The sequence below is a fragment of the Mastomys coucha genome, unplaced genomic scaffold (genome assembly GCF_008632895.1).
Source record: "Mastomys coucha isolate ucsf_1 unplaced genomic scaffold, UCSF_Mcou_1 pScaffold16, whole genome shotgun sequence".
Classification (NCBI taxonomy): domain Eukaryota; kingdom Metazoa; phylum Chordata; class Mammalia; order Rodentia; family Muridae; genus Mastomys; species Mastomys coucha.
Window position 1 is genome coordinate 6,186,460 of NW_022196898.1, and position 18,025 is coordinate 6,204,484.

At 39.8% G+C, this 18,025-nt stretch overlaps 1 protein-coding gene across 5 annotated transcripts in view; it reads right to left on the minus strand.

Annotated features, from left to right (window-relative positions):
- Nbea (neurobeachin) overlaps positions 1-18,025 on the minus strand; it is a 551,294-nt gene that overhangs the window by 39,454 nt on the left and 493,815 nt on the right. For all 5 annotated transcript variants that reach the window (XM_031373880.1, XM_031373884.1, XM_031373881.1 and 2 more), the window contains one exon: positions 11,666-11,833. In XM_031373880.1, coding sequence (XP_031229740.1) covers positions 11,666-11,833 — 168 coding nt within the window. The remainder of the gene's footprint in view (positions 1-11,665; positions 11,834-18,025) is intronic.

Consider the following 18,025-nt stretch of genomic DNA (forward strand, 5'->3'; position numbering starts at 1 on the left):
GAATTAGAAATTTGTTGATTGTCATCCAATGGTCTCTCTAATTTGGTAATTGGAGGAATGGGTCCAATGTTGTACAATCCATATACACTTTCAGCTTGTTTGTTCGTGATAGTGTCTTGCTGTGTACAACGTAAGGGTCTTGAAATCTTGCTTCTCCTATCTCAGTCTCTCTATTAGTAGTATTGTTTATTTCATGTTTTTACACTATACTATGGTTTTCAGAACAGCTTATATATTTCAAAAGTATTTATATACCCAAAAGAAACAAACAATTAACTTGGGAGGTGGCTTGTAAGAGAACAACAAAGAGTCAGACTGAATGCTTTGCTTGACATTTGTAACTCTTGTATCAAGTTTGAAGAAGAGGACTTTATACGTTACTCTTTCTGAGATGAATGCTTTTCCAAATTATCACAGCCAATGAACCAAATTCTTACCCTCACCTAATATCTGTGCCACCCTCCAAGCAGAACCATTGTTTATTGAAACAGTTGGTGAATGACTTTATGGATAGACCATCTTAATACACACATCATTTCTTAAATGAATGTAACCTGTTCTCTGTGGGCTGAGAATAAAGTCATTCACTCAAGTCAAATTGCTTTGACCATAGCAGGAAGTCTGTATTCAAAAATCGTGCCTACAATTCATTACTTGGCACAGCAGAACTGTCAACTCTCAGCTTAGTTACGATGGAGGTAAAATCCTTTGGTGATGTGAAGGTCATTGAAGTACAGCCTTATTACACTGAAATACATACAATATCTAAAAATTGTTCTTATCTTGGGTTTGTACCACAGTAAGAGACAAGATTTTAAACTCTACTAAATATAAAACAAACAAACAAAAAGACTTTATATATTTATATTCATTTAAGAAAATACTAGCAGTGATGTATTATTTTGAAATATACAGTTAGTATGTTTGGAGTTATTTAAAATTTATATTGAGAAAAACAGTATTGCTGTAGACAAGAGTCTACATAAGACTGTTAAATTGACTGTTGTTTTATATCAAACAACTTTTATAATATTTATTTTTATTGTTATAATATTTTATAAATTTTAAGAAATATGACAAAAAAGATATTGTAGTAATTGAAGGGGAGTCTCTGGCAGGAGTTGGGGTACAAAAGGGAAACAAGAATGTGATTTAATTCTATTTACTTAAAATATGTTTTTAAATGTTAACAAATTCAGATAAATTGAAATCATGTAACTTTTCTCATCATAATGCAATAAAAGTTAAAAAACAAAAAACCAAAAAAACAAAATAAGTAGGAAGGCCACTTCAGTTTTCTACTGTGAACTGTTTAGATAGAAATACAAGTTCAAGATGACTTCTAACAATCTACAGTTTTTCCATAGTGATTCTGAACCATTTGTGTATTATTACCCTGGAGAATATTCACTGGTCAGTCATGAAATGCTTAGCACCTTTCTCTCTCAAGAATCTGTCACAATGCAGGTGTGCTCAACACCTCAAGGAGATTTGAGTACTTAGGATTCTGCAGAGATAGGCAGGCAAGGACACAGAAATGTACTATGTGCTGCACATGGTTGAAGCAACAAATAAAATGGCCACAGGTGCCTTTTGAATTTCACACACAGATGACCTCTGGTCTTTTCTGCTTAGCTGTAATATAAAGCTCCCCTATAGAGAGAGAACTCAGAAGGGCCACTTTCTCTGTTGGCCTCTGTCCTGCTTCTGGCACCCACCAATCCCATTACAGTTAGTCACATCTTCAGTCCAGCCCCCTTTCCTCTGAGTGTTTTTCAAGGCTCTCTTTAGATGTGTCTTCCTCATTACTCAAGGCCTTGCCCATTTGGAGGCATATGAGAGAGAATCTGCCTCAGTTTTCAAAAAGCTGCACAGTTCCTGAGTTATGGAGCTGTCCTGCCCGCAGGCACAGAGGCCCCTGCATGGCAGCTATGGTGCAGCACAGTCCTCTCACTGCCTGTGGGCACCTTGCTTAACTGCTTTCTTTCCTCTCTGCCTCTCTCCCTGCTAACAGAGTTCCTCCTCTGTGAACAGCTGGGTACTAACTCATCAGAAGAGGAGATACACACACGGGTTTCATAAGCTTGTGTGTTACATGTGTGTGCTGCATCTGTGTGTTACACCTGTGCCTGGCCAGAGGCAAGACTTCACAGACAAGATGAAAGTCAAAACCTAGGAGGCTTGGAGCAGATCCTTGCTGTGCAGTAGATGACAACAGGTTAACTTTGTTCTACTCATAATATAAATTTAATGTAAATTTAACGTGGATATTCTTCCATAGAATCCTTAAAACTAGTTTTTCCTTCCTTTCTTCTTCTCTTTCCTTCTACCCCTCTGTTGTCAACCCCATCCTCCTATAAAATAAGCTGCTATCTTCATCAAATAAGCTATCATCAACCAGGGTTTCTGACTATGAATAGTGACATTCTAGGGAGAGGAGTGGGAAAGGTCAGTGGATCAACATCTGAGTAGCCAGCTATTCCTCCCCATCCATTTATACGTAATTTTAGACAACTGCATGAGGTCTGCTGGAGGTTGTGTCCCCTTGAGGTACAAGAGTGTATGGCCTGAGGGAAGATTAATGAGAGGAGTTCTTTCTATGTGGCCATGGGTGAATCTATCATCTATGATGGGCACAGACATTCTACTGTGGCTGCTTTAGGGCCATCAACTCTATTCAGTTTTCAAAAAGATTTTTTAAAAAAGTAAATGTGGTTGTTAGAGAACAGAGAAAAAAACTTTGACCATTTTACCTAGTATTGTGCTAACCTCATTGTTCCAGTGGTTTTAACACTTAAGTCTTGATGTTGTTGCCATGTCCATATTTATGGACATGGCAAATATAATGCCTGTATTATTTTTCCATTCTACCTGTAATTTTGCCTACAGCACATAAAACATTAGAAAGCAATGCACCTTTGAGGAGTGATAAGAAGAAAGGTGATGTAATGGTGGACTGTATTTTAACTGAGAAGTTTTGCCTCTGCTTTATTGTCGTGATAAAACAGGATCATACAAAGCATTACTTTTTAATGCTAGAAAACCAAGAATGAAGTAAATCAAGAAAATAATACATGCACTCTATCATTTCTTGCTTTTAAACATTAAACTATATAAAAAATTAAAATACTGTTTTATTGTCAACTGTTTCTAGTTCCTCAGAGAAACTACAAGCAGAAATATAAATGTTTCTTATTATTGATTTACTAATCACCTACATTAAGACTAAAAAAACCTCTATTCTGACAAAATTTTGAATATATAAGCAACCTATCTTTTAGCTCCAGTTTAAAAAAAAAAAGTATTTCCATTGGCTTGGAAGGCTGGATTATCCCAGGCTTGCTGGAGGAGCTCAGGTTTATTGTTACCTGTCTTAGTTTTTTGTTCAGGTCTTTGAGGGTGGGAGAGGACTGTAGAGCAGTACCCCTCCCTGGAATGATCAACTGTAATGATGTTACATAAGTGACTTAATAGACATCTATTCTGACAGAAAATCTGTCATCCAGAATATTTCCTTTTTTATAATTAGTCCAGTTCCACTGCTGCGAAGTTCTCCCAGATTTGGTCCTTGAAGTGTACATGTTTGTGAGTCCAAGGAACAAAGCAAGGGTTTTAATGAGGCCAGTAGTGGCTGACCTTCTTTGGATGTCTAAAATACAGTTTTAGCTGGCAGTAATATTTCACAGGGGATGGTGCTGTGTTAGACCCCTTTCTTCTCTGCCTCTGTCCCATGGGGCTCCACAGATCACTAAGGTCCTTGCTCTTGGTCTCTCCTCCCCTACAGTGGGGAGCCTAGCTCAGTCCAAGAGACAAGAGGCTGAGGTACTTACTCCCTATACACCTCTCCTTTCCGGGGGTTGGTTTAGCAGTGGCTAGGCTAGGTGATCTGCCCCAGATCACAGTTCATGCTGGACAACACATGTCTTGCTATCTTTCTTCTAGCTTCTTCCCCTGGGCCTGGGTAAGGTAGCCTCCCTCCAAGTGTTTTCCTTTTTCTTCTTGACCCTCCGTATCCTGCCCACTCCTCTGTAACAAGGACTGTTTTTAAACTCTATTGCTTCTTAAGGCAATTTTAGATGCACATAAAACTTGGTTTATTATTTTAGCCATTTTACATGAAGTTGTGCAGTCTTCAATACACATAATACATCATTAGGCAACTAATGCCCACATCTCCTTTGGTCTCTATCTACTGACAAGATCTCACCCCTCCCCTCTGGCAAGCACCAGTTTGCTTTCTCCTCTCTGACAGTGACTGCTCCAGACCTCTATTCTAAGTGGAGTATTTGTGTGTGGGGGTGAGGATGGAGGTGAAGTGTCTGTTGGTTTTTGTTCTGTTTTGCTTTGCATTGTGACCAGATTATTTTACTTAGCACAGTGTCCCCAAGGTTCATCCATGTTTTCTTTTGAAAGAGGTTTTCAGTGCCCCTTTGACAGGCCATGTGCTGAGATGGTGGAGACTGAGACAGAGTTGCAAAAGGGGTTAATATGAAGGTGTAACAGATGGGGGCTGTGCACGGATGCTGTTCACTGTTTGCTACTTGCTGGGTGGGAAAGACTGGAATCAAAGTATACTCAGTCAAGATCCATTTTAATGAGGGTGTGGAAGACCTTCCGGGGGTGGGGGGCGGGGAGCTGGTATGAGCTCTGGGAGTGCAGGGTCCCGGCAGCCTGTACCCATTGACTCCAGGAAGAGGCGATCTCCAAAGAAGGAGCTCATGGTTGGGCGTTTTGCTCACCTCAGCACTTGTTTCTCAAAGAGGACTGAACCCACCAGGGTGTAACCCAGTGCAGCCAGGACTAGATCCTATCACACCCGCCCTGGCTGAACAGCTTTCTGTAAAATGCCTTCAGGAGACAGGGGGAAGGAGAGAAAGGAACAGTGAGAGGGGACAGGTATGCTGGTGGCAGTCTTGTAAATTAGAATGTCTGACCACGGAAGAAAGTGAAAAATAGATAACAAGTTCCAGGTTTGTCTTGGTGCAGAACTGTGACACAAATTTACCAGGTTATGATGTCAACATTCCAAAATTAAGCATGTCTCATTATCAAGCCAAAGGCAGATTCAAAATATCACAGTATTAATTCACCAGAATAAAATGTCCTCTGATTTTTACATAAATGGAAAACAATAATTTAGAAAGACTACACTGAGACTTCAAATGACTTTAAATCTGGCCATTATCAATGTGTCTGAGACTGTAAATGAGTCCTTGACAACTGAAACACCTGAGTGAGATTCATTTTCATAAAGGAAAGCAGATGACAGTGTAACACAGCCAAGCTCTATGGTGATGGGAGATGGGGAAGCAAGTGCCTTCCAGACATTTCCTTTACAAACAGCAGGGTGTCATCTTCTCTGTTCTGAATGTGGATATTATGAAAGCATTTGCTGGTAATTTCTGAAAATCAGTAATCAGCATTCCCCAATAGCACACAATGAAAATAATACAAAGAGGAAAGTTCCAATTGGCATATCTGAGGCTGATTGGCTGTACCGAGTGTTTTTGTGAGGGAAGATAAAAAATAGACTAGCTTAGTATATCATAAAGATACAAGAAACGAGGAACCCAAATTAAGTTAGCTGAGCACAAGTCAATGTGTGCTGTTAATTTCTTTGGTAGTAACGTCTACATTCAAAGTGTATTAATCAAATCTGCCACATAAACCTCAGTGCTGTAGATACAAACACAGGGTTTGGGGGGGTTGTGGCATTTTTCTTCCTCTCACCCTAACTCTGAAGAATACCTAATGTCTACTTGCCCTTCACGAATCAAAATGTAGGCATGCTCTTTGTGTTTAATTTGGATTTTAAACGTGTTAAGTATTTCAACATAGTAAAGAAGAATATTAAGGCGGTTTAGGAGAGTGTCACCAGCTATTGAGCTTATTGCTCATTTATTACAATCATTTCCTTGAAAAGCTGCTTAGGAGAGCAACCCTAATCAACCAGTATGAAGAAGACAATGAAGCACCATGGCTCTGTGAGCAAATGCTATGTGCTCCAGCCCACTGAGGTAGCTCATTCATGGATCAAAAACAGGAGACTGAACCAATAAACACCCTATAGGATCAAAGCAACATCCTTTGTTGATACCCCTGATTATATGAAAGAAAGACATCAGGAGTGCAGGGAGTAAAGGGCTGATAGGTGCACAGGAAGGTGAGCAGAGGAGTTAGGGCCATCTGTGCTGCCACTGTCTTTCATTTACATTAGCAGGAAATGAAGTGAGTTGAGTTGATTTTTTTCCCTTATGAACTTTACAAGCTCATCTCTCTGGGAAAGTCAGCAGCAGCTGTTCTGGATACAGACACATCTGTCTTGCTGGTTCTTGACAGCCCTATCATGTTAGTGCTCTGTAGTAGCAAGGAACATTTCAGCAAGAAAATGAAGTGATATTGAAGTGATGTAGCCTACCTCCTGTGGGCACGCTCTCCTCATAGCGCACACAGAGAGCAGCTCTGTTACCCCTGGCAGATCAAAGGAGAGATCAAAGCAGACCTTGCCTAAGTAAAGACAGCTAGACGGAAAATGGTGAATTCTTGTGATTGCTGGTAAATATTAAATGTGTTGAATACTTTAAAGTGTAGCATTGATTAGCATATCCGTAAATATATAAGCACTGCATGGTCCGTATGTTCTAGGTGTCAGCCACACAGCACTCCTTGGCAGGCTCACATGTCTACCTCTCGTCATAGGGTGACCATTTAAATCATTTTTCTTTTTGGTGAGGTTTGGAATAGGTATGATGACAAGTTTTATGTCAGCTCAGAACTTAGCACTCTTAGTCATTTGTCTGGCATGAGCTTAAAGCTTCTGTTAGGAAGTAGTGATTGTCTTTCTCTTGTTGCACAAGCACAACTTCAATACCAGTGCAATACCAAGGCTAACTTACTTCTTGAAATGTAATGACAGTGAGCACGTGGCTGGAGAGAGAAGCCCAGCAGTTAAGAGTACTGGCTGCTCTAGCAGAGGACCTGGGTTTGTTTTCCAGCACCTACAGGGAGGCTCACAACTGCCTATAACTCCAGGTTCAGGGGAAATCTCATGCCCTCTGCTGGCCTCCATGGGCACTGCAGGCATATGGTACATATATGAACAATGCAGAAACATAAATTCAAATAATATTTTAACAAAACTAAATTACTGACACTGAAGAAAAATAATACAAATAATAGTTAAGGACAAATATTAACTTAGAGCAAGACACACAGTGTTATTCTTGATATTCCTAATATCCATAAGATAGGGAAAACACAGTGGATGTAGCTGAGATGGCTGTATGTGAATGAAATGTAGGTTTGAAACAGTGGAGGATCCAGGGCAGGATGTGATTATATAAAATTGTGATATGGCGATAGTTACCCCATTTTACTACTCTTTATATGTATAGAAAAGCAGAACTTCCTGTCAAGTAGCTCTAGCATATCTAAAGTAGGACATACCTCCAACTTTCTCTTTTGGGGTTGGTGAGATGGCTCAGTGAGTAAAGACACCTGCCTCTAAGCCTGATAATGTAAGTACAGTCCTGGAACTCATATGGTAGAAGGAGAAACTTATGGTAGAGGACTATCGTAAGCTGTCTTCTGACCTCCACACAAATATATACATACTTAACACACACACACACACACACACACACACACACACACACACACACACACACACGCCTGCATACACACATGCACACACGAAACATCTAAGATCTCCAACAAATGCATGGGCTCAGAAATGCTCTCCAGAGCCATGTAAGGAAAGCTTATGTTTCTAACCAGAAGTTCCAACAAGCTCCCAGGTGCTGGGACTCTGCTGGGCTCTGATCACACTTGAGGAGCAGGTAAGAAGAGAGCAACAGTGCCCCGTGGCTTCTAACCAGAACCCCCTTCCTATACAGGTCACTTGGTAGGTACAAATACGAAAAAAATTGATAATTTATATGCATATGGAAAAGGGGGAAAAAAAGCTGCCCACATAGTTGAGCTATCATGAGAAAGAGCCCAGAAGATAATGATGTAAGACAAGACTTAAGACAGTTTAAATAAATCTCTACTCTCCAGCAGACCTAGTGTTTACATATTAAGGAGCTTTGTACCAGAACTGTGCTGTCATGTTTCTGCCCAGAAGCTGTCAAGATAAAGTTTACTATCAATTACTGCTTTACAAGTATAAAATGAGTTAAGCTGTCATCATTTTCTCAGCCAGAGATCCTAAACTGTCAAAGAATGCCAATTTTTAATCTGACACAGAGAAGAAAATTATCTGTTATTCTGACCTCTAATTTCTTGACATTTTAATGCCATAATTGCTGTGGTTAGTGCTGGTTCATGACTTCACCTGTCAGGGAAGAATGAGTCAATAACCTTAAGCTATTTCACAAATTTTAGTACTAACTTCAAAGCTCAAAGTTCTAGGCAGATCATAGAATTTTTAAACAAAGGGGACGTGTTAGTCTTTTAAGGTGGTACATAGAGTTTTTTTTTTTAATAAAATTATCTTAATCAGGCAAACCGGTATTATGAAACAACAAAACCTAGCTTTTGCATGGTTTTAGCTATTAATGATCTTTATATTAAAAAAACCAAGATAATCATTATAAGTAAAATGAGTGAAGGCATCATGAACGGGCTAATTTTTGAGCTTTTTTTACTTCTCTTTTCCTTTTTTGTAGATGTCTGTTCAGTCTTTCAGGCTGAGAACAACTCTCTTCAGGGTTCCAAGAGGAATGCTTTGAAACCAGGATTGCATCTCCCTGGGGTTTTCACGGTGATAATGTGCTGGGAGGGGTATGAACCTTAAACCATCATCTACAGAGCTCTGCCTTGTGGCTGTGGAGGCTGAGTGCTCCTGCGTGGGGTCATGTGCTATTTCTTCCTTCCCAGAGCAACTGAGATTGTGAGTGAGATGCAGCACTCTGGCTGTCTTGAGCAGGCTTGTGTCTCTTGAGTGGCTCTTAGCCTTTGGAGAGCACTGCTCTTCAAGCTGCGAAAGACTCTGTGGGGATATGTTTTGTTTTAACTTATTCATTGAAATTAACAGGAATGCATGGGAGGGAATGATGGTGAGGAACAGGAGAGGAAAATTAACCACTCTTCTTAACAGCCCTCAATCTGTACTACACTAATGGTCTCTTGTCGCCCTCAGGAAGATGAAGCAGCTTCCTCAGAAATCTTCAAAGCTGATCTGCTGACTTGTGTCAAGGCCTGTGCTAGCTGGAGGGAGGGCGTGTGTTGACCGTGTGCCTCCTCGAAGCTCTAAGAGGTGACAGGGCAGACACCTGGGCAAGGGGCTGGAGATGAGAAGATGCATATCCTAGCTTGATTTTGAGGATGGCAGACCTTCAACCTCTAGTGAGTGTTTATTGTGAATGATGTCCAAAGGAGCAGAGTCCTGAACAAAGACACCCCACCTAACACTAGACAGTCTTCATTACTTTGGGTTATATAAAGATCCATAATGTAATAGATTCTGTTCAGAACATCTACATAATAACTGAACATGAAGCTGGACCCACTCCCATCCAGCAAATCAGTGAAAGTGCACATGCTGTGCTACGACTCCTACAGTGTGATTAGTAAAGCTTACAAAACATTAATTGGCTTTGCCACTGTCCAAAATAATGGTGTGCCAGCTAAGGAAGCAGGCACCGTCAGTGAAGTTCAAGTGTGCATTCTAATCACAGAAGGAACATCTCAATTCTAATGCTGGTGTCTTCTCATCTGGCTCATTTGTCTCCTTTCAACTCACATTTAATAAGGAAAACCTGCTATTTCCCAATCAATCTAAATGCTACTCCATAGTTTTCCTCATATTCAATATACTAAAATTTGTATTTTGTCCAAAACAATCAGCCTGTAATTTCCCTTTTACACAAAGAACTTTGGTGTAGAGGAAAAAAGCACAACAACGTACCCAGGACCAAAGATGCCCATGAAATTTATGAATTAGGTCCAACTGGACTTGGAGTATAAGGATGAGCTATTCCACTTTCCCTTTTCTGATCATAAAAGTATTCATTGTGATTGGGCAAGATAGTGAACACCCTTAATTCCAGCATCAGGAGGCAGAGGCAGATGATTTCTGTGAGTTCCAGGCCAGAATGGTCTACATAAAAAGTTCTGGGTCATTCAGGATTACAGAGTGAGACCTAATCTCAAAAAAAAAGTTGGTTGGTTGAAAAAGATGAATTTTTGGTTGGTGGTTTAGTCCCTGAGAGCTCTGAGGATACTAGTTAGTTCATATTGTTGTTCATCTTAAGTGAGACTAATGGTTCCAGCAGCATATGTATAGCATAGGATGGTCTAGTGGGTCATCAATGCGAGGAGAGGCCCTTGGCCCTGTGAAGGCTTTCCCCAGTGTAGGGGAATACCAGGGCCAGTAAGCAGGAGGGAGTGGGGTGGTGAGCAGGGGGAGGGGGGAGAGAACAGGGGTTTGTTTTTTTTTTTTATTTTATTTTTTTGTTTTTTTCAGAGGGGAAACTGGGAAAGGAGATATCGTATGACATGTAAATAAAGTATCTAATAAAAAATAAATTAAAAAAAGAAAAAGATGAATTTTATTTGTAAAGAATTTATAAAATGTTAAGCAAAGGAGTATAAGAATTTCCTCATATCAAATAAGCTGATTAAATTTTATATATAATTGAGGACACTAAATTAGACAAGAGTAGTGATCTCTGGAGGATATTTCTCACTTCACCAAATGATTTCACAATACCTGAGTTCTCCGTGACCACCAGCCCCGTCTGCTCCCATTCCCTTGTGTGGATGTTACTGTGTAACACTGTCTTTAATAACATGTTGAAATGTGTTCTCCAAGTGTTCTGCCCTAAGCATCCAATGAGGAACAATCATGTGTTCTCTCTCTCCTTTCTTCTCTGCTTGGAGTCATGCAAATGGAGCCTTTATTTTATGGGACATGTAAAAAAATGGATACAAGGTTTTTAAAGAGAGCTTCACTGCTGAATGCACATTTTTTACATCTGAAATGAAAACTGAAAAAGCAATACAGTGCCTGGAGATGCAGCCACGATGTTTTCTTTTGCATACAGCAGATGGCAGATTGTGGGTAGGATGGAGGGCAGGGATATAGTTTCTGTGGAGCCGCACTTACCTAGCAGCTGCTGCGTCCTTATCTTGCCTACCTAGCCAAAGTCATTGTTGCCCGGGAAGCTATTTAAATGCTATTTAATATGACTTTTTCACTTAAAATTCTTGTAATTCCCAACTGTTAGCTGTAGACAGTTCAGGCCGAGAACAGCACGGTCACAGCATCCATTATATTGGTTTATCTCTTTGAATGTTCCTCCTAGAAATTTGCAAGGCTGTTTTTGTCTTTAAAAACTTATGCTGGTAATTATTTTAGTAAATTCTTCATAGTTAAATATTTGCCTAAGCCTCAACAACTAATAACAGGTAATGCATTTTAATGAAGAGCTGAAGTAAAATTATAGTTCTGCATTAAAATGTCTATATTTAAAAAAAAACAACTCAACATTTTGGTCTCATTGTTTGCTTTTGATATAGCTCCATTTTTTATATTTGTCAAAACATGAAGTCTATGTGTAGTACAGAGTCAGGCTGAAAGGAGACTTACACAGAAAAAGACAGGGAGTCAGATGTGTGCTTGAGAGATGCTAGACACCTTGGAGCAGCTCAGGACACCTACCTCCCGGAGCACAGGATCTGTGATGCTGTCCAGGTTCACAGAGCCTTCATAGGTCAAGTAGTGGAAAACATTGAGAGCTCGGACTGCCTCTGGCCCTCGCTGTTTGTAGCCAAATATAAGGTCAATCCATTGATGGAGTTGGCAAGACACAAATTCACTTTCCAGGGCCTGAAATGAATGAAGGAATAATAAGACCACACATAGCAAAGTTCCAAATTACTTTCTTACTGTGAAACATTCAGTATAAATAAAGACATTATGCCTTTACATATATAAGATCTTCAGTCCCCAGAAATGGTAAAAGACTACCTTTAGTAAGACACAGGGCTAAATAAACCCTCTTCACAAAAATGCTTTCCATTCTCTTGGCTCCATTATATACACAAAAATGTTCATATTAAATACATTTCTTACAGAAAATACACTCATGCTCAAAAGAAAAATAACTTGCAACAACTTTTTAATACCATTTTATAATTTCATTTCTTTCTTTTTTTTTTTTTTTTTTTTTTTTTTTTTTTTTTTTTGGTTTTTTTCGAGACAGGGTTTCTCTGTATAGCCCTGGCTGTCCTGGAACTCACTCTGGAGACCAGGCTGGCCTCGAACTCAGAAATCCGCCTGACTCTGCTTCCCAAGTGCTGGGATTAAAGGCGTGCGCCACCACCGCCCGGCTATAATTTCATTTCTAATTGTTAAATTTATTTAAAATTTTATAGGAAACTTTGATATGGGTTTGTCTTCCTGGATGAAGTCTTCCAGCTTGCTTCTGGGATTCAGCTCAGCCGATACAGACTTGGGGAGTACCAGGGAACTGAGGAGATTTGCTGTTCAGGGGTGTGTGTGGTGGGGAAGTAAATCTGAGTCAGAGAGCATAGGCTTCTGTGGAGAGCTGGGGGAGACAAATGCCCTTTGTATTTAGTTCGCTGATACAGACTGAGTTTGGAAATGGGCAAGTTGGGCAAGTGTGTGAGTGAGTGACTTTCTTAAATGAGCTATGTGCTGTTTTTATTTTTGAGTTAGAACAGCATGATTTTCTTTACAAGAGGAAGGAGAACAAGGAGAAAGTGGTGTTATTGGTGGAGGACAAGAAGGAGAAGGAGGAGGAAGAAGAGGAGGAGGAGGAGAAGGAGGAGGAGGAGGAGGAAGAAGAGGAAGATAATGGAGACACCCAGACAGATGAGCTGGAGTTCACTTCATCCTTGGGTAAAAACCATAGTGGGCACTTAGCTGCTTGGGAGTAACCCACTCACTCCCTTCACTTCTCACATAGTCAAAGCAGGCAGGATGCCAACCATATGCAGAGGAGGTTCTGTATCCAGCTTCAGAAATTCTCTGTGTACAGCTATATATCATAAAGTGCCACTGTCAGTAAATGTGTGAACTCATTCACTCTCTGGTTGCTTGTCCCAGTTACTAAGAGGTTTGAAATCCTTTCAATTAACAAACAATAACTTTCAAAGGAATCCTCTCAAAACTGTACTCTCAGCAGTGCCTTTCCCCTTTACCACACCTAATACTTTATTCCCTGCATCCCTTTCCTGATTTGGTCCTTCACTTTTTACGATATTAAAATAACCATTTAGACAAGAATATGAGAAATGAGACAAAAAATAAAATGATTGGTTAACTCTTTGCAGGTTATATTTGTTATAGTTTATGTGATTTAGTAAATTTTAAAAGTCAGTATAATTGTTAGTGATCATATCAGTGCAAGTCCAATGGGTGGAAGGATAAAACAGTTGCCCATTATGCAGGGTGACTATTGAGTGACTACATTCCAGTCTTCTCCCAGGAACTGAGAATAGCTGTAGAAGTTTGTTTTTTAACCATGTAAAATAAATCTTAGAGCTGTCACAGGAAGATTTATCAATTTACTATTATTTTGCTAGGATAAAGCTGTTATTGAATAATTTGTCTATTGTGATCATGGGGGACAGAGAGAATGATGGCTTTCCAGGACTTTGAGTTTGGAATGTGTTTATTCATCTCAATACCCTTCTTTCACTTCTTCTCCCACCACATGCAATAAGCATGAAACAATTAATGTTCATTCTGGTCTGAGTGTTTGCTCTACAACCATTGCCTAGGAACACATTTGCTCCTTGTACGGTTCTAAGATCTGCCTATGGGAGCCTCCTTCTCACATTGCATGAGCATCCCCTGAGGCACAGGCTGTGTGTATTTCCCCCAGGGCTCTTGGATGTTGGTTACATTTCCTCTGGAGTAGGACCTGTGCCTTATCTCACACTCATGTTGTCTGTTTCCTTCTCCCAGTCACTGCCTGCTGTTTTTTAAGATGACCATCCCATCCCCAGTTCTCGCCTGTTGTGCCTCTATATGCCCCTGTCACCTTGGTGTTACCTGGGTTTCTAATTCTGGCTATTAAGACAGATACAAATGATAACTAGTTGTTTTAGTTTTTGTAGTCCTCTGATTACTAACAAATTAGATATTTTAAAAACATGTTTATCTATTGAGTCTCCCAAAAATTTCCTATTCATACCCCTTTGCTCACTTTATTTTTAAATTTTACATGTGAGTGCACATGCACAAACTTGTTGCTCTGTTTCTATGTTTGTGCAAATACCCTCTGATGCCAGAAGACAATATCCCACTTCTAGGAATTAGAATTAAAGTGTTTGTGTGCAGGCTCATGTGGGTGCTGGGAACTAAGTCTGGATCCTCTGCAAGAGCAGCAAGGGCTTTTAGCATCTTCGCTATCTCTGGGGGGAAGGCGCTCACTTTTGCATGGCAGTTTCTGTCTTTATGTTACTCCCCCCCAGAGATAGCATGCTCACTTTTGCATGACAATTTCTGTCTTTATGTTACTGAATGCAGACTTTTGACAGTTTCCAAAGTGATTCCTTGCCGGTTTAATCCCTGCAGATGCATCCCTCTTACAGATGCTGTCTGTTAGGTGTGTCTACACCCATTTTGCATTTTGAGACCACCAACTCATTTATCAGTGCTTATACCTGGGGAGAGGAGTTCTGCTGTTAGAGGTAGCTTTCAGTATCTCTGCCAATCAGACTTTATATGATGGCTGACTCCTCATATATAAGGTTTTAGTTCATCTAGAGTCTACTTTCCTTTACAGTAGACCAGAATCCTCTCTTATTTTATGTAGTAACTAGAAGTCCTTTCCTCAGAAATGTGTACTGTGAGTTTTGTGTACAAATATGTATTCGTGGTGATATTCAGAGCTGCCATTATTAGATAATATGATCCTCTATCTAGAAAAAGACCAGTTTTGTCCATCTGTGTTCCCTTCCCATTCCCCCTTCCTTTCTTTTTTTTCCCAATAAAATATTTTTATTATTTGGGGATTTCATACAATGCATGCGGATCAGACTCTTTTCCCATTCCTCCAAAGTCTACCCTTTCACTCTCGTGCCTTCCACTACTCCCAGAAAACATACCAAGTACAATTTGCATTGTCCCTGTACTCACTGGAGCATGGTCAAATTCCCAGTGGCCATCCCTCTAAAGATAACTGAGTCTTTTCTCTACCCACATCCCTCCTGCCAGAAGTCATTAACTGTGAAGAGCTACATTTCAGCATCTCTGTCACATTTTTAAAGGGCTCTCTGCAATGGCTTCCTATCTGGGCTGCTTATTGGTGGTGTGTATGTGTGCGCGAGGTGGATGTTGTCACAGAAGCTTTACATGCCCCTCATTCTCCGTTAAGAGCCTACAAGTCATTTATACCACTGCAAAAGACATGTATGTCCTTGCCCATTCCTTGCACGGGTCATAGTTTTCCAAGTGGTTTCTAAAACCATCTTGTCTCTAGTTCTGTGTCTGTCTGCTGCTGCTTATGAACCACTTCACTCCACCATCTTTCCCATCTCTCTATCACACATTCAGTTATTAAAGTGGTGTTATAAACATGCTTTATTTGCATGTGAAGCTGTTTGAGTTTTACATGTAAATATTTATTACAGTGAGTCATAAATCTGGTTGGAGGTTTCTGAGGCTCCATAAGTACTGGGACTATTCTGAGACTCGTCTCAGACATCCTATTGTCATCCTACTGTTGGCCCGCATCTGGGGTCAGGATCTGCCTGATCTCCAGGCTGCTACACACCCTCTTGGCCCCACCCCTTCCTTTCTTTTTCTCTTTCACATATGTATGTATGGGTCTAGCCAGTTATGTGTGTGCACCCACACATTTCCATAACTATCCTTGTTTCTCTTAAGTGGTAAACACTGACATTAGTTTCATTCACTGACATTTCCAAAAATTCTCATTGATACAGGTCAGTTCCTTATGTTAAGAGGTAAAAATTAAAATTTTCTCCATAACATTTTTTTCGTGTTCTTGGTCAAGTATTATTTCCACCTAAATAAGTTCATAAAATTTTGATGCATTTACAAGATCTACACAAATTCAAATCAAAATCCTAGTACTGGGAAGGGAAGTAGGCACAAAGTCCCAACCCTAACCACGAAGCTATCTGCAACTGATGCTTGCTAGGAGAGGGAAAATCCATTTTCACTAATGTAGTGTTAACTGGGTATTATCAGCCATTCTCTAGAATAGGCACCCATGACCAGGAGTAGCTGGCCAATATAAAACACACCCATTTGTGTGGTTTTTGGTTTGTTTGTTTTATCCTTTTGGATTTTGTTTGTTTTGATACAGGGGAAGGGAGGGAGGGAGGGAAGGAGGGAGAGAGAGAGAGAGAGAGAGAGAGAGAGAGAGAGAGAGAGAGAGAGAGAGAGAGAGAGAGAGAGAGAGAGAGAGAGAAATAGAGAGAGAGAGAGAATATGAACAAAATCGGGCGGGCAAGCAGGTAGGGATCTGGGGAGAAGGGGAAGAATATAATCTGAATATATGAAAAAATTTAAAAGCCAATAAATACAAACTAAATTGGTACATGTAAAAAGATACACTCAATATATGGCTATTTATTATGTACAAAAATGCTTGATTTCTCTAAGTTAATTTTGTTTCTGACAACTATTGATTATCTGCAAGTATAGCTTCTTTATCATTTTTTTCTTGTAGAACTGTTCTCAAGTTAAGTAGCTATAGATAACAGAAGTGATGAGATAGAGCATCCACATCTGTTCCTGATGTTAAAAGGGTTAAAGTCCATTTAGGCTCAATGTAAGACACACGCACACATGCATGCATGCACTCAGGTGGGGGGGGGAGGGAGGGAGGAAAGAGGAGAGAGGGGAGAGAGATGCATTCATACATACACATTCATACATCCATACACATTCATACACATTCATACATACATACATATACATCTGCCACGTCCCAATTTGCTTGGTATTTTTGCACTGTAGTTGTTTATGAAGTTGGCACTTGTTCTTTTTTTTTTAATTTCCCCCTTAATTATTGCTGGAATCATAATTATCATCCTAAAATAGCTTTCGATGGCTTCTGGAACACCTTGCATAAGAAATGAGTTCATTATTTCTTGAAAAATTGGTAGAATTCACCTAAAGATAGAGGCCTTGGATTTTTCTGAGGGTACAGAGAAATTTTATTGAATTTTTCTAAGGCTTCTAAGTATCCACTTATGCATTTTGTTATCTTGCTTGCTATTAATCCATTTCTTCTTATTATTAGTTCATGGTTTTCATAATATTTAATTAAACTCAAAATCTTTGTGTTATCTATTGTTATTTGGTCCCATCTAGTTTACACAGAAGAGAGGCAGCATGGTGAATTGGGTGACAGTGGTAGTTAACTGTTCTGGATAGCTTTGCCTTTTCGTTCATAAAATTAAAATTAAATGAGGTAGGAATACAGAGAACAAAACCCTATTATAATTTGCCTTTCTTATCACTATTCAAGAGGGAAAAAACCCAAGTTTAGAACACTTTAAAGCTAAATCTAGTTCAAAGTCAAATGTGTATGTAGGAGCTGAATATTAGCTATAACCTCACCCAGAGCAGAGGTACTCACTGCAGGGCTGCTCACTGCACAAATGGTATTTACCCTGCTACTGAATACACAGCTATGCTTATTTGGTTTTCTCAGAGCTGTGTTTACATGCACAGACCCACTCTGCACTTTGAAATAAGATCTTAGTATGGTGCTTACACTGGAAAATATGAAAAAATACTCGATTACTAAGCTATTAGTGTTATAATGGCCCTAATAGCTCCTTGAACATCTCCTTCACATCTCCAGGCAAAGGCAATCGCTTTAAGCCTAGATAACCCAATTTCCCATCCATAACTCTACCCCGGGGATGTGGGAGGAAGGAAGTGAAGAGAGATATGAAGTGGAATGGTATCTTTCAGATGGATTGCACCCACCTACATCTCATCCCCATCTTTGCCCATGGGTATTAGATGGGAGAGAATTCTTTCACTAATGCACTTGGGATAAAGCCT